Genomic DNA, 22,747 nt, shown 5'->3' with positions numbered 1-22,747 from the left:
TGGCAACCCTCCCTTCTAAAATTTCATTTCACCTCTCCAATCCTCCAAAATCATAAAGAATTTTTCATTCCTTTCAGATGCAAGCTGTGAACAAAAAATATCATTCTCAAAATCTCTCCACTGGAGATTCCTCTCCTCCAATGGACAAAAGTTCATTAATTCCTAAGTCTTTTCTCATCTTGTAAATTAGGGATTACAGTGCCTTTCCTTCTAGATAGTTCCTAAAAATTTTTTTTTTTTGCCATCTTCCACATGGATTTCTGTGATTGATATCAATCAATCATTATTTCTACCAGGAGCTGTCACTTCCATGACCTCTCTGTTGTATGTTACTATTTCTCCAGTGCCTTTCCAATCACCCACTCCAAACCAGGACATATTTAAAGCATTCTAAGGCATATTTGAAGAGGTAGAAAAGAAGAAAACCATATTTTCTGTGATGTTAACCTTTCAGTAGGACACAGCAAAACCTAGAGATGGCCCTAGCACAGTGATCTGCACTCCCAGCTGGAGAATTTTCTCATTTTTGTTTGGTTTTTTTGTGTTTGGTTTTGGTTTTTTGGTGGGGCTTTTTGTGTTTTTTTTTTTTTTGTTTTGTTTTGTTTTGGGGTTTTTTTTGTGTGGGGGTCTTTTTTGTGGTTTTTTTTTGTATTTTCTTACCTTAATTTTCTTTCCAGAGAGAGGTGATATTGCCTGGCAATGGAAATCTACAGAAGCAAAATCTTTGTTTTTTTTCTGCTTGGCACTGTACATCTAAAATATTCTGGAATGTATAAGCACACCCAAATGGATCTCAATCACCAGATCAGAAATGAGCACATTTTCAGTCCTTTGATTTGCAGTAAGGAATAATACAAAGGATAATTGACAGTTTCTGAGCGTTGCCATATGCGCCACATTTGGAAAACGCTTTCATTCACAAATCCAAATAATAAATATTAGCAGCTCTTGCTGAATCTTCCAGCAATTCAGGCAGTTTATGTGATGCTCAGTTGAGAACACTCCCTGCTACATTTACCACAAAACATGGTTCACTGTGTACAACAGAGAAAATTCTCCTAATTTTTACCAAAGCCATAAAACCTATCCTATGTTGACACCAGGATTAAGGGTTCCTAATTAAAATCCAGTAGCATAAAGAATGTAATCAGGTATTAGAGAGTTTAAGAGGGAATTACATCCTCTGCTCACATTTCAGAACCAAACTCTTTGCCTTGTTGCTTCTCTGGGTTGAACACAATCAGTGCTCAGGCAATGAGCTCTGTTATGCCAAGAAATTGGAAATAGTCTGTCACTGATCCCATTTAAACCACAGGGAAACACTCAAGTACTTTGTTGAACTAATTAATTGATTAATTGATTGTGTAAGAAACTCAGGCCTCGTAAGTGCTGCAGTAGGGATGCCAAGGGTGGACAGTGGGATTAATGAACACGGGGTTAATTGGATTTGGGAAGCAGTCTGTGCCTGAGTTTAGATTTATCCCTGATCAATTAGAATAGGATGACAAGAGAAGAGTTAATGAGAAGGGAAGTGATGCTCTATTCTCCAAATCCTTTTGTGTCCTTTCTGGGGAGACAGTCCTGCTAAAGGGCTTTAAAAGCTGACATGGAAAAACGGTACAAAACCCCCAAACTGGGTGAAAAGACAACAAAAGTCACTGACTTCCCAAAGTGAAAGCTGTTGGAAATATTTGCAAATTACAGTTTCTATTAGTTTGGGTCATGTATTGATAGTTTTTTGTTTAGACCGGAACAAAAAGTGACTGATAAGGATCAGGGGCCTCCTAAAAACCTGAATATCCCTGGAAGATTGTGTGCTTATTTTCTCCTGAGGTAAAAGATGCAGGGTTTTGTTGCTACTGCTGAAATTAAGGTCAGCATTGCAGCAGAGGGAAATTGGAAATTGCATTAGCCTGTCAAAAAGGCAAAAGATCAATGCAAAGGTCCAGATTTCTCCTAAAGGATATTTTGCCTGGATGAGTATCCCAACATCCCTCTTGGAAACTGAGGGAAAGAAAGCCCTGTGACCAAGTTTTCTCTGGAAAACATGATGATCCATCCCAGCATTCTCATCATGGGAATAATAATGAACCATTGGAGCTTATTTATATTTATTTATTGAAGCAACCAGGACTCTGAAACCTTTGTTTCATCCTTAATTTTATAAAAGATCCTACACAGAAATCATCATCAAGTTCAGTGCAAATGAACTTGATGATGATATACATTTTATATATATATAATATATATATTATATATATATTATATATAAATATATATTATAAAAATTTATATATATATTAAAATATTAAAATATATAATTACATATATATATAAATTATATATATTATATATTTTATATATACCATTTCATATATAAACCATAAAAAATTAAAAAAATATATACATAATGGCACTTTATAGATAACAACTCATTTCCAGCTGGTTTTCTTCCATGGGTTTTGCACAGGCAGTAAAGCCATGGGATTACTCCAGCTTTTCCAAAGAGAGGAGGACAAGCTATAATTAAGCCTCCATGGTCACAGCATCATGAAGTCCATCTGCAATGCAGAGAAAATGGGAGGAAAATGCTGTCATCGAAGAATAGTAACTGGATCTGCAATTCTATTCAAGTAGCTGAGCCTCTCAGATGTTTTCTAGCAGAAAAAAAAAGTACATTTTATGGCCTTTCCCACCAAATTATGGGGACATAAGGCTCTGTGTCTCTGGTACTCAAACATGCAGTATAAACAAGAGCAGCTTGTTTATATTTCAGCTGAAGATCAAGTCCCTCGTCCTCTGCATGGGGACATCCTGCAGTGGTCAGGGGAAAGCTGCAACACAGCTCAAGATCTTTGATCTGAGAGTTAATTTGGCCTTGGTGGGAAAAAAAAATCCTGCATCTTTGGGAAGAATGCAAGGGTGGAAGATGCTGAGAGCTGCTGAGTGGTTTGGAGATCACTTGGACTGCAAAGGGTGATAGATTGAATTATCACTGTAGGGGCAACATGAGCAGATCCTTCAGCCTTTCCGAATTATCTTTGCTCTGTTCATCTTTGTCCTTTTAACCCAAATGACTGGGAAAAGAGTTCCAGGTGATTGCAGAATTTTAGGTGTGGTGGGCACCCATTCATGCTTACCTTTGAGCAAGGCATTTAATTTGCTTTCTTCTCTAGGAGTTATTCCAGAACTGACAATCTCTTTTGGGCAATGTTTCAAATTATTTCATGGTTCTTGTTTGAAAAAAAAAAAAATTGTTTTTCTCTCAGATATGATCCCTGCCCTCTTCAGAGCTAGGAGACCCTTCAATAGTAATTGCATTGATCCTGCACTCTGATGGATGCTCCTGTGACAGCCAGACTCAAAGGAAGGACTCACATAATGTTTAGATGATGCTTAGTTGCTATGGTGACCTCAGTCCACTTCTAGTTTCACATCCTTTAACAGGAAAGAGGAAGAAAAGAATAAAGCCATGATTTCCCTTAAATGTTATTGATCATATCTGTGCATAATCCTGCCTTAGCCAGCCCTGTGCGCTCTGGCCTTTCTGTTCTCCTTGTGGGACCTCACTGGAATTCTCCCATGATTTCTGGACCTTGTCCTTTTGTCCTGAAGGTAAACTGGGATATAGGAAGAAATAAATTATGTATCAGTCTGTCCCTGCCTTTACTGCAATGTCTTGCACAAACCTCTGGGTAACAAAGAATTTGCTGAAGCTTTTTCCTCTCAAAGTAGGACAGAAATCTAAACCCAACCATCCCCTGGAAATTCCAGTGTTTCTGCCCCTTATGGGAGAAGACTTAAAATCCAGGTGAATTTATCTTCAGGTAGATAAACTGGATGGAATGAGTTTGCCCCACAGGATCAGTTACCCAGATGTCCTTAGGCACCAGCTCTTATTCAAACACACAAATATGAAAAAGGCTTCCCAATCTTACCCTTGATTATCCTCTGCCCCAGTTTTCTTGTTTTCTAAATAAAACGAGCACCACTTCATTTTGTGAGCGTTCTCTGTGGGAGCATTCTGTTCACAAATCCCTTTGTCAAGGCAAATGGAGATCTGCAGTAAATGACAGAATAATAGGATCTCAGAGTGGTTTGGATAGGAAGGGACCATAAATCCCTTAGAAGTTCCTTAAAAGTCTTCTCATTTCCACCCTCTGCCATGGCAGGGACACTTTTCACTGTCCCAGGTTGCTCCAAGCCCCATCCAACCTGGCCTTGGACACTTCCAGGGATCCAGGGGCAGCCACATCTTCTCTGGGCACCCTGTGCCAAGGCCTCAGCACCCTCACAGGACAGAATGTCTTCCTAATATCCCATTAACCCTGCCCTCTGTCAGTTCGAAGGCATTATCCCATGTTCTGTCATCTTCTGCTCTTGTATAAATGACTTTTAATCTGTAGTTTAAAGTACTGGCCATGGGTCATGAGGCTGGAGAGGCCCAAACCCCTGGAAATTGTTGTGGGAAGGATTTAACACAGAGAAAGGTGTGCGCACCTGTAGGGCCATTACTCTGTGACCTTGCCTGCCTGCTACTTCCCACAGATTCTGCTAATTAAACTGTAAAGCCCAAGCAGCTAACCCTAGATTAATCAATCAATTATGGAATCACAGAATGGTTTCTGTTGCAAATGACCTTAAAGAACATCCAGTTCCTACCCCCTGCCATGGGAAGGGACACCTTCCACTATCCCAGTAATGCCTTGTGCAGGCTGCCCTGGAAAAGAGACTGGACAGAGCTAAAGAATAAAGCAGGGATTTATTTAAAGGATCTCCTCCATGGATGCACCTTGGGCAGCACCAGAGCCCAGCCAGGGCTGCACCCAAGATGAACCAAAATGGCCCCAAAATGCACGAGCGCTGCCGGGGTCTCTCCCTGGGATCAGTTCTGCTCCATTTGCACCTTGCAGTTCATTGTCCCATCCCAGCTTTAGCCCAGGCAGTCCCACCCTGCTTGTTTTTCTCTCTCCAGCCCACGGTGTTTGTGCTCTGGGGCTGAGATTTGGGTCATTTGTCCTTGGTGCCCAGCTGGAGCAGGAATTGTTTTGTCTCCCTGCTCTGTGCACAGAGCTCACCATGCCCTGATGTGGAGCTCAGACCCACACACTAAAGCAGCACAGATTGTGAAAAATACAAACCCTAAAACCTGAGGCATCCTCAGGTTGCTCCAACTTCTGTCCAGCCTGGCCTTGGACAATTCCAGGGATCCAGGGGCAGCCACAGCTTCTCTGGTAAACATAAAGAGCCATAAAAAAGGAGCTCTTTTTGATCCATCCATCCACTGTGGTTGGATAATGTGTCTGTGGGGTCGTGTGTGTGCAGGCACAGGACTGGCACAGGGCTGATGTCCCTTCTAGGGACACAGCGGGCAGGGTATGGAACCAGAACCCGTGTGGGGAGCTCAGAGAGTGCAGAAAAGCTGCTAAGTAGCCTGCTGCTGCTGACTGTGGCTTTGCCAGCCGGCTGAACAGATTGCTGGAGCAGGAGAGCAGCAGGCAGCCACAGGGAGGGCAGAGAGGAGGCTCGGCGTGGTGGATGCCACAGAGTCGTGCAGGAGAATTTGATGGTTTATTTTGTATTTAGAAATTGAATGTAAAATTTCTAATCATTGCCGGATAAAGCAGGAAAGAAAAAAATTCAACTCCTGCCCAGCCAGGTTGTTATTCACATAGCTGGACAGCAGAGAGGAGGCTCAGCGTGGTGGATGCCGCAGAGTCGGGCACGAGATCTCACTGGGTGATTTCGTATTTAGAAATTGAATGTAAGACTTCTAATCAGTGATATATAAAGCAGGAATGAAAAAAATTAAACTCCTGCCCAGCCAGGTTGTTATTCACATAGCTGGACAGCAGAGAGGAGGCTCAGCATGGTGGATGCTGCAGAGTTGGGCGCGAGAGCTTTCTCGTTCATTTCATATTTAGAAATTGAATGTAAAACTTCTAATCAGTGATATATAAAGCAGGAAAGAAGAAATTAAACTTCTGCCCAGCCAGTGTGTTATTCACATAGCTGGACAGCAGGATAACAAGGGGTTGTAAATTATTTTCCACAGCCTCTCCCTGCCCCAGTGGCTGCACTTTCTGTAGGGGCACAATGTGCAGTAAAAACAGTGCAGGCTTCCCATGTTGATCTTAACACTGTCAAAATCCAAAACCTTTTGGAGAATTACCTCTGTGGAGCAGCCCCTCAACCCACAACACAGAGATGAGAACAACAGGACTGTGGGAGAAGTGTGGGCAAGCCAATTCAGGACTGAAGAGCTTTGGAAGCCTTTCATCCCCTCCTGCCCTGCCACTAATAAGGGACAAACGCTGGAACAAAAGGGTTAAATGCGAGCTGTGTTCAGATAAACAAAGCCACGGGATGCCAGGCAGGTGGAGAGCAGCCAGCACAGATTTGGCACCAAGGAGGAGATCTAAAAGGCTCTGAGGCTCATCGTGCACAGGCTGGTTCTTGGCTTCAGCTTGCCCACCCCTGTCCGCTTTAAATCAGGAGCAACTGCTGTCGTCGAGTTTCTCATCAGTTGTTGCATAGTGAGGGGTGAATTACGAGTTCTGGGTCTCAGTAAATAAAAATCAAAGAGGAAAGTCTGATAAATGTGCAAGAAAAGGGCAGGAAAGGTCTGGGTCTCTGCCACCAACTCTGTGGGGAGCCATTGGCAAATCCTTGGATTATTTTTCCTCCCTCTCTTACCTCTTTCTGCAGAAAACAGAAATAAGGAGTATTTTCATTACTTGGTCTATAGAACTGGCAACTCAGCATTCTGATAGATCTTCTCTAGGAACTCTGAGCAATTCCACAAATAACATCTAATTACCAATGTCAATTAAAGCATTAATTGTAAATTTGCTTCCCAAAGAGTGATACTTACTTAAGTCTGGTCAAACAGCAAATAACACAACCTGTCAATACACTGGGTAAACCTTCCTGAGTCGAGGAAATCAGCAGCTTCCTCAGGAGTTTATTGACTGATAAGAGCAATTATTGATTTCATAAGTGCTGTTCTAAGGCACTGTTTTGTATCTGCTGTCATGCCCATATTTCATAGTTTGGGTTTAACTACATGTGAGAAGCACAGATGCCATTCAAATAAGTCATAAAATCGTGATATTTAAGATGTTGCCATCATGGAATAAGAGAATTATAGAATGGTTTGGGTTGGAAAAGATCTTAAAGCTCACCCAGTGCCACCCCCTGCCATGGCAGGGACACCTTCCACTATCCCAGGTTGCTCCAAGCCCCATCCAGCCTGGCCTTGGGCACTGCCAGGGATCCAGGCATCACCAGGACACTTCCAGGCATCCCCACCCTTTGAGTAAAGAATTTTCTCCTAATACCCAACTAAACCTGCCCACTTACAGTTTAAAGCCAATTCCCCTCATCCCGTCACTACATGCTCTCCTCAAAAGTCCCCTGTAAATGTAACCCTTGAATTAAACCCCTGAAAAAAATGTGTTTCCAGTGGAAATGCAGATGAAAATCTTATTTTATTTATTCTTCATATCTGAGAGAGCAATGCATTTTATTAGACCATTGCATAATCATATTAAAGGGCTTTCTCTTCTTCATCATTGAAGTCAAACCCACCCCTTTCTCATTGATTGTGTCCTAAGAGTAGTAAAATAAGAAGGTTTGTGGGATTCAGTGAGGGGTCCTGTAGTCCTGCCCACTCCATCACTGAGAGCAGAGTAAATTTAATGAGGTCACTCTAGAGTCTTAAAGGCACTAAAGTGAAAATATAACCCAGAAAATAATGTTGTGAAAAATGAGAGTGTGTCTGGGATTCCTTACAACCCTTTAGATGCAAGGTCAGGTTTATGTAAACATGTTAAATGTTGTGCACAAAACAAATCCATTTGAATTCCATTTCATTCTCAGACATGTGAGGAAGCAGCACCAATGCCATGGATTTCTGTCAAATAAATTTCCATATTTTAAACTTGCAATGTCTGAGGGCAGGGCAGCAGCTGCAGTGTGCAGGAATTCAAAGGCATGTGGTGGCTGTATGTTCCCTCATGTCCTTTTAGATACATACATATATATATATATATATATATATATATATATATCTGTTTATATATATATATATATATATATCTGTTTATATATATATATATATATATATCTGTTTATATATATATATATATATATATATATATATATTATATCTGGGTTTATATATAAATATATATTTATACATAATATATATTTTATATAAATATATTTATATATGTGTATATAAAATATATATTATATACATTTTATATATAAATATATAATATATAATATATAATATATATCATAAAAACATATACATATACATTATACACACATACATAATATATATGTATTTATATATATTTATATACATATATGTATATCTGTTTATATATATAATATATATATAAAATATATACTATATATTATATATGTGTTTATATATTAAAGTTTATTATTATATATTATATCTGTTTATATTATATATTTATATATAATATAAATGCAAACATAAATAGATATATATTTATACATGTATATACACAGATATATTTTATATGTATTTAAATACATGTATTTAAATAATTACATAGAAATACAAAAATATATGTCCATACACCCACAAATATAATTGTGTAAATGTTAATTTTATCCCAACACTCAATGGATGAACTTTGACGGTTTTGTTGAAATTCAGGGCATGATGTACAATGTAAATCTAATTAACTTCCCAGTATCTTAACTTATTAGTGAAAATTGAGTTGAATCAATCCTAAAAGCCTGTACAGGCAAATGTTGTACTGGAACTTTCTTTAGTACATTAGGTAGGACTGAGATATAGAAATATATGTTAATAAAAGGCTTGCTTGATCCTACAAATCAGAAAATTAATGTTGTTAGAAAAGTGAATCCCTTCATAAGGTCCAAACAGAGTGAAATGCAATAATAATTTCAGTATATATACAAAATATTTCTATAACAAGCCTATTCCTTTCAGAAAAAGTGCATTCATGTGTTTTAACTGTTATTATGGCTGTCATGAAATTAAAAATTAACTAAAATTTATTATTTTAAGATCAATGAGACTAACTGCTCTCTCTGTTAAGAATTAAATGATGATAAATTTTATGTCATGCTTTTTAGATTGTAGGGGAAAAAACAGCTGCATTCAAAACATTTAAATTTAAGAGAAATGTCTTTTTTACAGCCATCACTGTAATAAGCAGGATGTCAGGAACATCAGGCATCCATCTACACAATACTGGCCTGGTCTTTCTCCAGAAAGAATTCTGCACAGTTTTAAGGTCAAATTGCAAATAATAAACTAAAACTGGATTTTTATGAGGTTTTGGGGAGCTTTTCTTGCAGCTTTATCTGCCGTGCTTGTGTGGGTCAGTGAGAGGCACAGGCTGCTGAGCTGGGTGACCTCACTCAGAGTACTCAAGTTCCATCAGCGCTGCTGCTTGGAGTGGCAGATGCTGTGAAAAGCACCATGAAAGAAGTGATAAAGGAGTGGTGGTTTGCTCTTTGATCCTGTGGTACACCCACAGATAAAAATTCCCATACTACAACCTGATATCTGTGTTCTGAATTCAGATTTTGGCAACACACATCCTGATTTTAGCAACAAATTCCTAAAACTGAGCTGCACAGCTGCTAATAAACCTGGGGTTGGATTAAGGAGGAAAAAAGGTCTCTCCAAAATATTCTGCAGAGCAGAATAGATAAATATTCTATTATTTAATATTCTAATATTCTGATATTGACCATCACTGAACCCACCAGATCATCCCTGATATTCTGCCAGGAATGTGGAGCATGGGCTCAGCACTGCTGCAGAATCTGAACCACCTTGGCCGCAGGAAAATGTTTGCTCAGAGCACTGGAGACACCTCCTCAGAATTCAGAGACCTGCCCAACATCTGCAAACACCCAGGAATTAGAGTCACAGAATATCCTGAGCTGGAAGGGACACACAGAATCATCCTGTCCCTGCACAAAATCCCAGCCTGTGCATCCCTGGGAGAAATGTCCAATCTCTCCTGGAGCTCTGGCAGCTTTGGGAATGTGACCGTCCCCTGGGCTTGCCCCATCACCCTCTTTGCCTAAAATCCAGGGTAAATTCTCCCCGTGGAACCCTGGGAGCAGCAGGAGCTGGGCAGAGAAGGATGGGGACTGTGGGTGTTCTCACTGTGCCTTCCAGGATCAGCTCTCCAAAGTCCCCAGTGGGTTGGATGTGTAGGATTAATATTTAATAATCCATCCAAAGTCACAATACAGCCTGCCTGATGCTTCAGATGAGTTTTTATAATCTCACCATCATTTTCACATTAAACCCTCTTTTTTTTCTGTCTTAAAAGCTATAAAAGCACATCAGATTCACTTTAGAGGAGACACAGAAATCAAGGAGTTTTATAAAATAAAACCCCCACATTTTATGCCATGCTGAAAACCCTCCTGTTATTATTTTATTCCTTTAGATGCCGTCTCCTTTCCCACAGGATCAAAGTCAGTCTTCGCTTGGATTTCACTTTTAACAAAACCCTTCTCACACAATTTGGTTTTTCCAACCCCTAATTAACATTTGACCACTGGGGTTAAAAGGGGAACAACCTGAAGCCCTGTTGGGGCTCCAGAGGGTGCAGAACTAAACTGAAATGAATATTTCACCTGCTGTAATGGTCAGTGAAGTGCTGGGAAGGTTTTTTGAGAGTGAATTGCAGCAGCTCCCTGAGGCTCCTCTGTGCACGGTGCAGCAGCTCCACTCCCTGGCTCCAGGCAGCTCCAGCTGAGCCAGAACCCACCCAGGGGCCAGGAAAACCTGATTTCAGCCCAAATCTGATTAAACATTGAGCACAGGGGGTTGGGAGGTTGGTTTGGCATCATTCCAACAAATTTTTTTTTTTTTTAAGAACAAAAGAAAGGGAGATTTCTAATGTAAGCCCATAGTTTTGTCATTTCCCATTGGGATAGTTGTGTTTTATTATATTGAGCAGCCATATTTAATATTTTAGGATATAGGTTTGGACACAGTGTTTTGGAAATGAGTCTTTCTTTCTTCAAGACACTCCCCTAAAAATAATTTTTTTTAAAAAATCCACAAAAAAGCTCCTACATCCATTTTTCTTATTCTTCCTAGAGTCTGATGAAACTTCATGAAACCAGATAATTAACAATATCCCATCTTCTGAAAACCCTTTTCCACACATAAATATGCAGCACTGACACAGAAATAAAGATTTAAACCTGCAGTTCTCCTCTGGGCTCTGCTACATCCATTCCTTTCATGGGAGTCAAACTTTTATAAAAATTAAATTGCAACCTATTATCATTATGAATTAATTGTTTTCATTCTTCTAATTGCAGGTTGGGAAGTGGATAATTTGGGGCAAACTCATGCAGGTAAGAACCACTTGTGCTGCCCATGTCCTCAGTACTTCTGTTCCCCAAAATGGTGTGCACATGTTAATTTCAGATTATTAAAAAGTTGTCTGTGTATCAACAATTATGACAATGATACATTGGTATTTAACTATAATACTTGCACAAAAAGTGAAATTAAAAATCTCATAAATCTCTATAAATCAATGATTTTATCTAAAGCCACAAAATTATACTACCTTATTTAAAGCAATTAATTACTGCTCTTTGTCATTGACGGATGGAAATAATTTTTCATTAATTCTCTGAAAGCTGGTCATATTTAAATACCTGAGCATTATAAATGTAAATTCCTATAGAAACCATATTTGACTTCTATTTTTTTACAAAAAATTTTGGCCCTGTTTATTGTCTGTTTTTAATTCTAAATTTAGAGGTTCAGCTTTGATTTAAACTCTCAAGTAAAGCTGTGTTTACTTCCTGAGAAGACATCACCAAGTATTTATTGCCTTTGGGCCTGATCTAAACAAACAAAAATCAATTGCACTCCATTCACTGCTTTCCACTGAGACCAGTTTGGGCTCTAATAGAAAACACAATCAAAACCATTTCATACCCAATTTCCACTTTTGTAGGTGATTATGACCTGCTGGAAAGCACAGCCCAGTCTCTCCTAGGTAAGAATTAGAAACATGGAAATTTTTGCCTCTCTTTTTATTTATCTCTCTGTTTAAAGAGAAGATCTTAGTTTTTTTGGTTGTTTTTTTTCTTTTTTTCTGCAATTTTGGCATTATTTTCTAATCAGTTCTAATTGTTATGACGTATTTTCTGCTCTGTTACTTCTAGCAATGTTATGAAAATTTATTCCTCCTCTATTAAGCCTTGCAATCTAAGAAGTGTGCTGCTATAAATTATATCCACCTGCTTAACAGTAATTACTAAATAGTGTTAAAGGAAGTCAGCACCATGATTCAGTGCTTTTTATTTCCATAGAAAACTGGGGGTGAATGTGCAAGAATAATTTAACAAAATTTGCCGAGTAATGCAATGTTCTTAAACGAATGCTGTGATTAAAGAGATATATTCTGCTGCATGCATGGCAAACAGATTCTCTTAAATAAGGTTAAAAATAAGGTTATGAGAGACTAAACTGCTCTAAGAATGCAAAGCAGCATGACTTTAATAGCAAAGAGCAAATTCAAAACTTGGAAATTTGCATCAATTTTGGTCAAGGTGCAACTGAAACTCCAAAAAGTGGGATAATTTTATAAATTGATGCTGTTCCTTTGTGCTGGAGAGGAAGAAGGGCAGCAGCAGCCCATTCCTAATTTTTGGGGAAAGCCATTGAGCTTTGAGAAGAATAATGGTGCTTCAAAAGAGCCCCACAGGGAATTCCTACCTCAGGCAGCTTTGTAGGTAAATGAGCATCAGGAGATTTTCCCTCTTCTGCCCCCAACTCTTCATTCCCAGTAAGGTTTTAATGCCTAAGTTTATCAGTGAAACAATTTAGGAGCTGCTTCTCATATGAGATTAGCAAAAAAAAAATTATGGATTTAAGCCAATATTTGCTTAAAATTAAGATTATAAACCAGGATTGGAATAATTAATAGACAGTGGAAAGTGAGAAGCTCTGAATTCACCAACTGAGGTCAACCTGGGCATCTGGAGATGGAAAAGAACATATTGCCATGAAGACAGGGAGAAAAAAAAGGAACATGGACTAGGAATTTCCCAGTCTGAACCGAGACTGGGAGAAAAATTCCCAGTTCCTTTGTTTTCTCCAGATCATTCTCACAAAGTCACTGTGAGATCAGAGCCTGGGCTTGGATATAAATGAGTGGGATGTGTCTTATCTGCCTCCAGGAGAGCAATCCAGCTGCCTCTCCATGGACAAATAACCCATGATTATCTGAGATAACCCACAGCATCCTGACTGGATTCCAGCACCTGGACCAAAAAAATCATGTTAGTTTGATGTTTCTCAGCAGTCCCATGCATGTGCCTCAGATATAAACCATTAAAAATAGCACAAAGGGCTTGGTTTTAATCACTGGACTTCCCCTTTGGCCATGTGGAGTGGAGATATCTCCATCAAAGCTGGAGTCACCAGATGCTTTTTTGAAAGAAATGGACATTTAGTTGATCCCTGGTTTAGGAACCTTCTTGAGAAAGAGATTTTTGGTGGTTTGGAGACACTGAATGTACTGATTAAATACTTTTTGCTCTCTGGTGACCAACTGTGGCCTGTTGTAGGACTGGATCATTAACGACCTCATTAAATTTCCAGAATTAAATCTATGGGTAGGCAGATAAACAGAGCTGCCAGTAGAACTGTGGGGTTTTCTTTGCATCACGGGGAGGGAAGGGATGTCCTGGGATTTTTTCTTGGGATGTGACATTCCTACTTGCCCTTGGCACAGGGGACATCAGCAGGAATTGCACTGAAGATGGCTGGTCTGAACCTTTCCCTCATTATTACGATGCCTGCGGCTTCGATGAGAATGAAACAGAGTCTGATAACCAGGTGGGAATTAATCTCATAATTAAAAACAAATGAAGGGGAGAGCGGGGGGAAGCAGCAGACTGGTCTCTGTCCAGCCTCTGGTGATGTTCTGATTTGATAATGATTAGAACAAACAGTGGTACATGGGTATGGGAATAAATCACACGGAATCAATTCTCTTCATGGTGGAAGAAGCCCGTTCTTTATTCACATAACTCCTTTTTATTCAGTTTTACAGACCACATGTGTGACTCCAATTGGTCAGTAGCTTTCTTGCCAATTACTTTATTGGTTAGAAACAAGTTGTTATTCTGTATTGACTGGCCACTCAAACCCCTGGTGTGCACCTGTAGGAAAACTTGTTTGTGACAGATAGTTTTCATTTTTCTATCAAATGGTGCAAAAACACTTTATACATGTGCCAGTTGTTTTTCACCCAGGAATATGTTGAATTTGTTGTTATTTGTTATGTTAACAAATTGCTCACACCAGGATTGCTTTCACATGGGAACTTTCAAAGTGCCAGCTTGCCTTAGAACAAGCTAGCCAGGGCAGGCCTGATTATATAAAGCCTTTCTTTATTATTTTTCTACCTTTACTGCAACACATGAGTATAAAACTGTGAGATCTGAATCCTTCCTGGGCCTGTATTGAATTTTTATAGAAGATGAGCTTTTAGTGTTGATGTAGCTTGGAACTTCTAGAATCACAAGCTAACTCTCAATTCCATCCCTGCTGATAAATAATTTCTTAGCCAACTGTTTTTTTTTTTTCTACAGATACTTATAAAAAAAATATAGATAGCCTTTGATAAATGATCTCATATAGATAAATATAGATAAATACCTATATATAAATATAGATAGCTCATTGATAAATAACCTCAGGGTGTGCAGACCCAGCCATAGAGCAGAGCTTGGTGCACAAGTGAGATTTCAGAGGAAATTAGGAGAAACCAAAGACACAAATCCTGCCTCTGGTTCCTCCTGCACGTTGGCAGCTGTGTGGCTGTGGGTGAGCCCTTTAACCCTGTGGTTTTTTTGCCTCCCAAGGATTACTACTATCTCTCAGTGAAGGCTCTGTACACGGTGGGATACAGCACTTCCCTGGTTTCCCTCACCACTGCCATGGTCATCCTGTGTCGCTTCAGGTGAGTGGGGACAGCAGCAGGGAGATGCTCAGGCCCTGGAGGAAGGAAGCTGGAGCTCAGCTGCCCCAAGCTGAGTTCAAGGTTTTATCTCACCAGAGGTAGAGTGGCATTTGCTGGGTCCCCAGGATGAAGGAGAAATTGATGTATCTGACTTGATGTTCTTAGAACATTACATTACATTATATTATATTATATTATATTATATTATATTATATTATATTATATTATATTATATTATATTATATTATATTATATTATATTATATTATACAATACTCAATCTATACTAACGAATAGATAAAGAATACTTAGAGAAGGCTTAACAAGATAATAATGAAAAACTCGTGACTCCATCCACAGTCACAGGGATGTTGATTGGTCATTAAGTAAAAACAATTCACATGAAACCAATCAAACACCCACCTGTTGGACAAACAATCTCTAACTACATTCTAAAGCAGCAAAACACAGGAGAAGCAATCAGATAATTCTCTGAGGCTTCTCAACTTCTCAGGAGAAAAAATCCTGGCACCGGGATTTTTCAGAAAATATGACAGTGACAGTAGAATATGAAGGGGAAAATCCTTTAGCTGAGTTGCTCCCCCAGCTTGGACTCCAGAAGTTGCATTTCAGCAGAGTGTAAATGCAGCAGGAGAAGCTGTGGGTTTGATTTATGAAACTTCACAAGCTGCATTTGGCTTGTTGTGTTTTATGCTTCTGTTTTATGTTGTCTATTTTATGCTTCTTTGCATACTTTTATACAAAATCCCCAAATCCTCCTCTTTCTTAGTTTTAGGACCTGTACTCTTGGGTTTGTTGTTGGTGAAATGAGGTATTAAAAGCTGAAATGGCTCCCATGGTACTAAAAGTCTTTTTTCCCAGCCCCGTGCTCGACGAAGAAGTCGAGATTCCTCAGCTCTGGTTTTTAAGGCTGTTTATTTTCTCTTATCTATGACATTCTTTCTCTGACCTGCTGAGATCTGTCTGTCAGGTCAGTCCGTGGCACACTGACCGCCCTTGGAGTGGTGTTGGCTTTTTATACTAAAAACTACCTGTACTTTGTTTACAATAATTTTCCAATACCTATCACCTATGTTAGACAGTCTGTCTCTACTCTAAACCAATCCAGAATTGCCACCATCCCAGCAGAAGATGGAGGAGAAGAGGAAGAAGAGAGACAGGACACGCCCAGATTCCTCCATCTTGCCTCTTGAACCCCCATTCTAAAACCCCAAAATTCTACTTTTTCACCCTGTGACAAATTCACCATCATTCTACTCAAACCCTTGTGGCTTGTAAACCTTTACACAAAGTTGTAAAATTTTTTTTCATGGGTTAAAATCAAAGGCACAGGTGTTTTTGACTCCATGCCAAGGTCTCTGAGCCCCCTGCCAGGGTCTCAAATCACCCAGGGCAGCCAGAGGAATGTCCTGGGTTCTGACACTGTACTAACACAGTCTTGCCTTAGATGTTGTTGTTCTTAGCACCAAGGTGCTCTGGCCAAGTGTATTCAGGCCCAGTGTGACATTTCCACGAAATAAAACTATTTTCTTCTTTATTTCTCTTTTTACCCCCACTCCCCTCCTCAGGAAGCTTCACTGCACTCGGAATTTCATCCACATGAACCTTTTTGTTTCGTTCATCCTCCGTGCAATATCTGTGTTCATCAAGGACGGGGTTCTTTATGCTGAGCAGGATGGAAACCACTGCTTCATCTCCACGGTGAGTACAAGTGAAACCAAATCCTTTTCCTTCTCTTTTTTTCAGCTCAAGATAACAAAAAAGCAGTGGAGCAGGCAGCATTCTGTGGAGTATCATGATTATTAGGGGGAAAAATAGTTGGTGTTTAATTTCCTCCCAGTTCTCAGCCAGACTGGATGTTTCATGTCGTGATGTCACCAGTGTCCTTCAGAACAAACCTACAGGTTTTATTTTCTAGCTCTGCCCTGACTGTGGGATGAGAGCAGACACAAGCAATTTCCTTCATCTGAAGGTCTGGTTTTTCATTTGTTCAGGATGTCAGTCAGAGTCACGTGTAAACAGGGTGACCATTCGGACACAGATAATACACCTGATGGCCACACTCAGGAAATCATCAGCATTACCCACATCTTTATCTCTTAAATATGTAGTTTCATGCAGAGAACTCTTTCACTGATGCATTTAGCATTTATTATGTGTAAATCCCAGTCCCTTTCACATTTAAGGCTATTATTTGGTATGATAAATCAGTTCACTGGGTGTAATTATGATAGAATTACAAACTGAGCTCTCCTTTATCCACCCAGTTATGAGCTAAACTCCCTGTGAGTCACTTCCACAAGGCAAGTGCAGCTGTGGAGTTTCTTAGTCAGCCTTTTCTTTGTCATTGAAACTAGTTTTTTGCTCTCAGTTCTTCTCCACAAGAAAGCTGAAGCCATGTTAGGTCTGAGTTTGCTCCTCCCACTCTTCCAATGGTGGCATCTGCCTCTTTGTTTGGAAACACTTAAAGCATAAAACACATTAAAATCAGCCATTTTATGACCAGATCTTCAGCCTGGGTAGAGCTTCCATGAAGAAACTCAAGATCTGATGGTTTAAACACCTTGATGGTAGATTTGGCAAAGAGGATGAAGTCAAAGTGCGAGCTAATCATGGCTTCCAGCAGGAGCTTCCATTTTATCCACAGATTCTGCTTGGATTATGCCCTTTTTTCCTCACACAAAACACCAATTTATCAAATTATACCCTTTTCTAACTCAAAAATAATCAAAAAGCATTTTAAAAACTTTTATTCTGAGTTTCATGTAAAAAATAAAATAATGCAAATATTCTAATTCACACTATCACAAACAAAACCCAACTATTTCCTAATTACAATACATTATAAACGTCTTAACCTATCAACTTTTACCATACCATACTATAAATACCTTACAGCAAATAATCTAAAATTACCTTCATAAATCCTACTACAGTACATCTTTCATAATTTTATTTCTCCAAAATATCTAATCTTATTTACAAAACCACCCTTTACAACTTATTTCTAATTCCATTTCTCTCTCAACAATATCTATCCTCTTCCATAACATTTCAAAATCAATGTTTTTTTTTCTCAAAATTTACATACAAATACATACTATGTAAATCTTCTATCAAACTTCAGAATTTTTCTACAAATTCATTTCCCACAGGATTTGTTGGAAAATCCTACTTTTGTAGGACTAATGGTGTCTCACTTGGGTGCAGCACTGGAAAGACCAGTGTGTCCTACTCTCACAGGGTAGAGCTTGGTTGCCACCTTAGGCCTTTGTCACAGAATTATTTAGGTTGAAAAACCTCTAAAATTGAGTCCAACCATTCCCAAGCACCGCCAAATTCACCCCTAAACCACATCCCCAAGTGCCGCATTTCCACATCTTTTAAACACCTCCATGAATGGTGTCTCCACCACTGACCTGAACACTGTTCCAGTGATTGGCGACCCTCTCAGGAGAGAAATTTTCCTTAATATCCAAACTAAACCTCCCCTGATGCAATTTAAGACAATTTCCTCTTTCCCTAGCATTTGTTACCTGGGAGAAGAGACTGACCTTGTTACCACCTCCTGTCAGGGAGTTGTAAAAAGCAATAATGTCCTCCTTGAGCTTTTCTCAAGCTTTAACAAATTCAGTTCCTTTTTTTTTTTGTTGTTTTTTAAATTCTATTTTTTTATTCTATTTTTATTTTATTCTGTTTCTATTTTAATTTTATTTATTATTTTTATAATTTTTATATTTTATTTTTATTTATAGTTTTTATTTTTAGTTATAGTTTTCACTTTTCTTTAGTTTGCTGCTTCCCCCTCCTGTCCATGAATGAAAGTTTCCATCTTTATTTTTTCACAGCTGATCACTCAGCCTCCTTTTTCCTCACACTTACTTCCATTTTCTATCCTTGAGTGACAACACTGATGATGGATGGCAGAGGAGTGCAATTCCCAGCTGCACACAGGAGGGTTCATCCTTTCAGATCCCACTCTCAGGGCTTTCTACATTCATCCTGCCATTTCACATCCTTCTCTGGGTTTCTCGGTACACAATTGGCTTTTTTCTTCTCTGCATTTAATCCTGAAAGGGGGTTTAAATCCAGCAATTGGTGTTCACTGGGGCTGTGAGCCCTCAGCAGCACAGGACGTGCTCAAGCTGCTCTAAAATGTTCCTTGACCTCTTCCCACTGGTAAAATTGGCTTCCTCCCCATCCAGGCTTTGCGGTCTAAGTGATACCTGCCATTCTTCACATTCTTTAAAACCTTTACCATTAAAAGAGTGTAATACCAGCCCCAGCTCTTTCCACTGAGAGATCTGGAGAGGCTGAAAGCATTTTTTTTTCTAGGCCTAAGCAATGCAGAAATAACTTTGTTCTTCTCCATCCCCTGCAGGTGGAATGCAAAGCAGTGATGGTGTTTTTTCACTACTGCGTCATGTCCAACTACTTCTGGCTGTTCATCGAGGGCTTGTACCTCTTCACTTTGTTGGTGGAGACCTTCTTCCCAGAGAGGAGATATTTCTACTGGTACACAATCATTGGCTGGGGTAGGTGGCACTTCTTGTCTCCAACGTGTCTTGGCGTGCAGGATGGCTCCACAAACCACGCGTGGTGTTATTGTATTTGTGGGGTGCGCCGTGGCAGGAAGGAATGATGAATCTGGCTCCATGTTCTCAGAAGGCTCATTTATTATTTTATGGTACTATATTATATAAAATAATAACATACTAAGCTATACTAAAGAATACAGAAAGGATAAAAAAATAATTATGAAAACTCATGACTCTCTCCAGAGCCTCGACACAGCTTGGCTGTGACTGACCAATAAGTCAAAACAATTCACATGAAACCAATGAAAAAAAACCTGTTGGTAAAAAATGTCCAAACACATTCCAAAGCAGCAAAACACAGGAGAAGCAAATCAGATAATTATTGTTTTCCTTTTTCTCTGAGGCTTCTTAGCTTCCCAGGAGCAAAATCCTAGGTGAAGGGATTTTTCCAGAAAATTTGACTGTGTCCTGGTAGTTTCATGTCAGGTTTCAAATTATAATTTTAGTCTTGATAGTGTTGAAATTACGTCAGAATGATGTGGAATTCAAAATGCAAGAAACTCCCAGAACTTTGGGCCTGTAAGCCAAAGCTTAGAACTAAACCCAGGATTTGATCTGAGACCTTGGAAAAGGCTCCCAAACTTAGGTGACAGAAGTGAAAATGTGGATTTATAAAAGTCCAGATTGTGGGCACGGGGGGTTGCTAATTTGTCACCCTGTTCTTCCAAAGTTCTTCTAAGCCTTCTGATGTTTACATTCTTTAATGGATTTTCTCATGCACTTTTATGTAAATAATGATTGTTTTGGATTCCTTTCTGGAGGAAGAGAGAATTGATGGACTGTTGGTTTGACCAGTGTGGTTGGACAGGTGGCAATTTCATCCTCCAATCCATGGTCACTTTTAGAATTGTATAAATATCAATATTTATAGTTTAAAGCAGAGACATATTAAGCTAAGGAAAATTTAGAGTTTTAGAGTTTAAGAAATATAAAAATTAAGCAGTTACAAGAGTAAACAAGGGGTTTAGAATGCAGTACTGTAGGTTTGTGTGCCATAACATGATTGACTAAGAAACACATGGCCCATGCTTACGAAACATATGGACCCAAGCTCACACTGTAGCATGGGTACATAAGACAAAATATTTAGGGATTAAGTCAAAAACATAAATATCTTTGTGGGCAGTGTTTTATTGGTCAATAACTCCTTCAAAGGTCTTTAACTAAAGATCTTGCGACCTTCTGAACCATGTAGTAAAGATGTGAGCTGAACTCACCCTTCCTGCCCATGTAGAAGATGAGAAAATAAACCACATCATCAAAAACAATTCAAAGGTCCCATCTCAAATCCCTTCCAAAATTCCCCACAAGTGAATTATCACAGCACAGAATTACCACTGCAGCCCAAGCTGTGTTGTGATTTTTTGTGTGAATAGAGTTGCACTGATATCTGGAGGACACCACATCTCTTGCAGAGGAGTAATCTACAACAGAAAATTGCCTCCTGCAAGATATGATCTTAAAATCAGCTTCTTCAGCATAATCAAATCTGCAAGGCTAAGTCTAGTCTATTTTCTAAGGCTTCATTTGTGCCTTTCTTTCAGATAATAACTAAATTGAAAATGTATCCAAAGGGTATTCACATCTGCTTATCCTACCTGGATGGGAAATAAAAACCTGCACTGGGAAGGAACAATATTTATATCAGAAAAGCCAGTTAAATGATGATAACCATGGTAATTATTTTCCATTCTGGCCTTCTGGATATAAATTGATTCCTGTGATGTGTTAATGCAAGCAATTCTTTGCAGATGTTTTTTGTGCAGAAGTCAGATGGTGAATGCAGAAGAATACATTCATTTAAAACATTCCCTGAGAATGTTAAACTCAATTTTTATACTTACAGACACTTTTGAAGTAGAAATAATCCTGTATATTCATGTTTTGAAACAGAAATAATCCTGTATATTCATGTGTAAAATCTACACAAAAACCCCATGCCATAAATTACTCTCCTTTGAAAAAACACCCTTATGTAGCCTGAACCTTCAAGAAATCAACAGATGGTCTTGTTTTTTTCGCTCCTGAAGCAGCTGTACACAAACCAAAATTTTCATCTCCTGGCAAAGACTCCTTACAGTAGAGAGAAAATTTTTCTAGAAGGTTTAGAGGTAGAGAAGGTATAGAGAAAAAGGAGTCAACAAATTACCATAAATAATCTGTGCGTTAAAAAGGCTGTTGGAAATGGATGGTTACTGGAAAAGGGCTTTGGGAAAGAAAATGTTGGAAAGGTGTTTAGGGTTCCTTTTGTACCCTCCAAGCTGTATAATCACATTTTAGCTCAGAGAAAAATGTGTTTCCAAGGAGAAACTGGGGGTTATGTACATGGAAATCTGACAATTAGAGAAGAAAGCAACGCAAAATTGCAATTTGTAAAACCTTTTTAATCTGAACATAAATCAGAGGTTGAGTTCCTTTAACTAGGTTTGCACAATTTTCATATCTGTGGATTTGTCTGAATGTGAGAATAATGAAAACCAGCTTATATTATCTGACTTCAGTATTTATTAAATCAGTCATTGTATTGAATAAACTTCCCAGATGGATTAATTCTGTAATGCAATCTCAAAATATTTAGTTTGCAGTTGAGTGCCATGGATGATAACTGGCATTGAGCTAAACACTGGACTTCACAGAATCCCAGAACGGTTTGGGTTTTAAGGGACATTAGAGATCATCTATTGCACCCACTGCCATGGCAAGGATACCTCCCACTGTCCCAGGCTGCTCCAAGTGTCCAACCTGGCCTTGGACACTTCCAGGGATCCAGGGGCAGCCACAGCTGCTCTGGGAATTCCATCCCAGCCAGGAATTCCCAATCCCCAATCTCCCATCCATCCCTGCCCTCTGGCAGTGGGAGCCATTCCCTGTGTCCTGTCCCTCCATCCTTGTCCCCAGTCCCTCTCCAGCTCTCCTGGAGCCCCTCCAGGCCCTGCCAGGGGCTCTGAGCTCTCCCTGGAGCTTCTCCTCTCCAGATGAACATTCCCAGCTCTCCCTGCTTTTCTCCCCAGTAAAGGGGCTCCAGCCCTTGGACCATCTCCGTGGCCTCCTCTGGGCTCACTGCAGCAGGTTCATGCCCAGCTTGGATACCTGG

The 22,747-nt window shown here is 39.3% G+C and overlaps 1 protein-coding gene across 12 annotated transcripts in view; it reads left to right on the top strand.

Moving 5' to 3' along the window:
• ADCYAP1R1 (ADCYAP receptor type I) overlaps positions 1-22,747 on the top strand; it is a 150,739-nt gene that overhangs the window by 93,030 nt on the left and 34,962 nt on the right. For all 12 annotated transcript variants that reach the window (XM_058031142.1, XM_058031195.1, XM_058031186.1 and 9 more), the window contains 6 exons: positions 11,368-11,403; positions 12,018-12,059; positions 13,803-13,906; positions 14,938-15,035; positions 16,624-16,756; positions 19,437-19,590. In XM_058031142.1, the coding sequence (XP_057887125.1) occupies positions 11,368-11,403; positions 12,018-12,059; positions 13,803-13,906; positions 14,938-15,035; positions 16,624-16,756; positions 19,437-19,590 (567 nt within the window). The remainder of the gene's footprint in view (positions 1-11,367; positions 11,404-12,017; positions 12,060-13,802; positions 13,907-14,937; positions 15,036-16,623; positions 16,757-19,436; positions 19,591-22,747) is intronic.

This window comes from Melospiza georgiana, chromosome 1 (assembly GCF_028018845.1).
Source record: "Melospiza georgiana isolate bMelGeo1 chromosome 1, bMelGeo1.pri, whole genome shotgun sequence".
NCBI classification, from domain to species: Eukaryota; Metazoa; Chordata; class Aves; order Passeriformes; family Passerellidae; genus Melospiza; species Melospiza georgiana.
The sequence above is the reverse complement of the archived record's forward strand: the minus strand, read 5'-3'. Positions and strand labels throughout refer to the sequence as shown.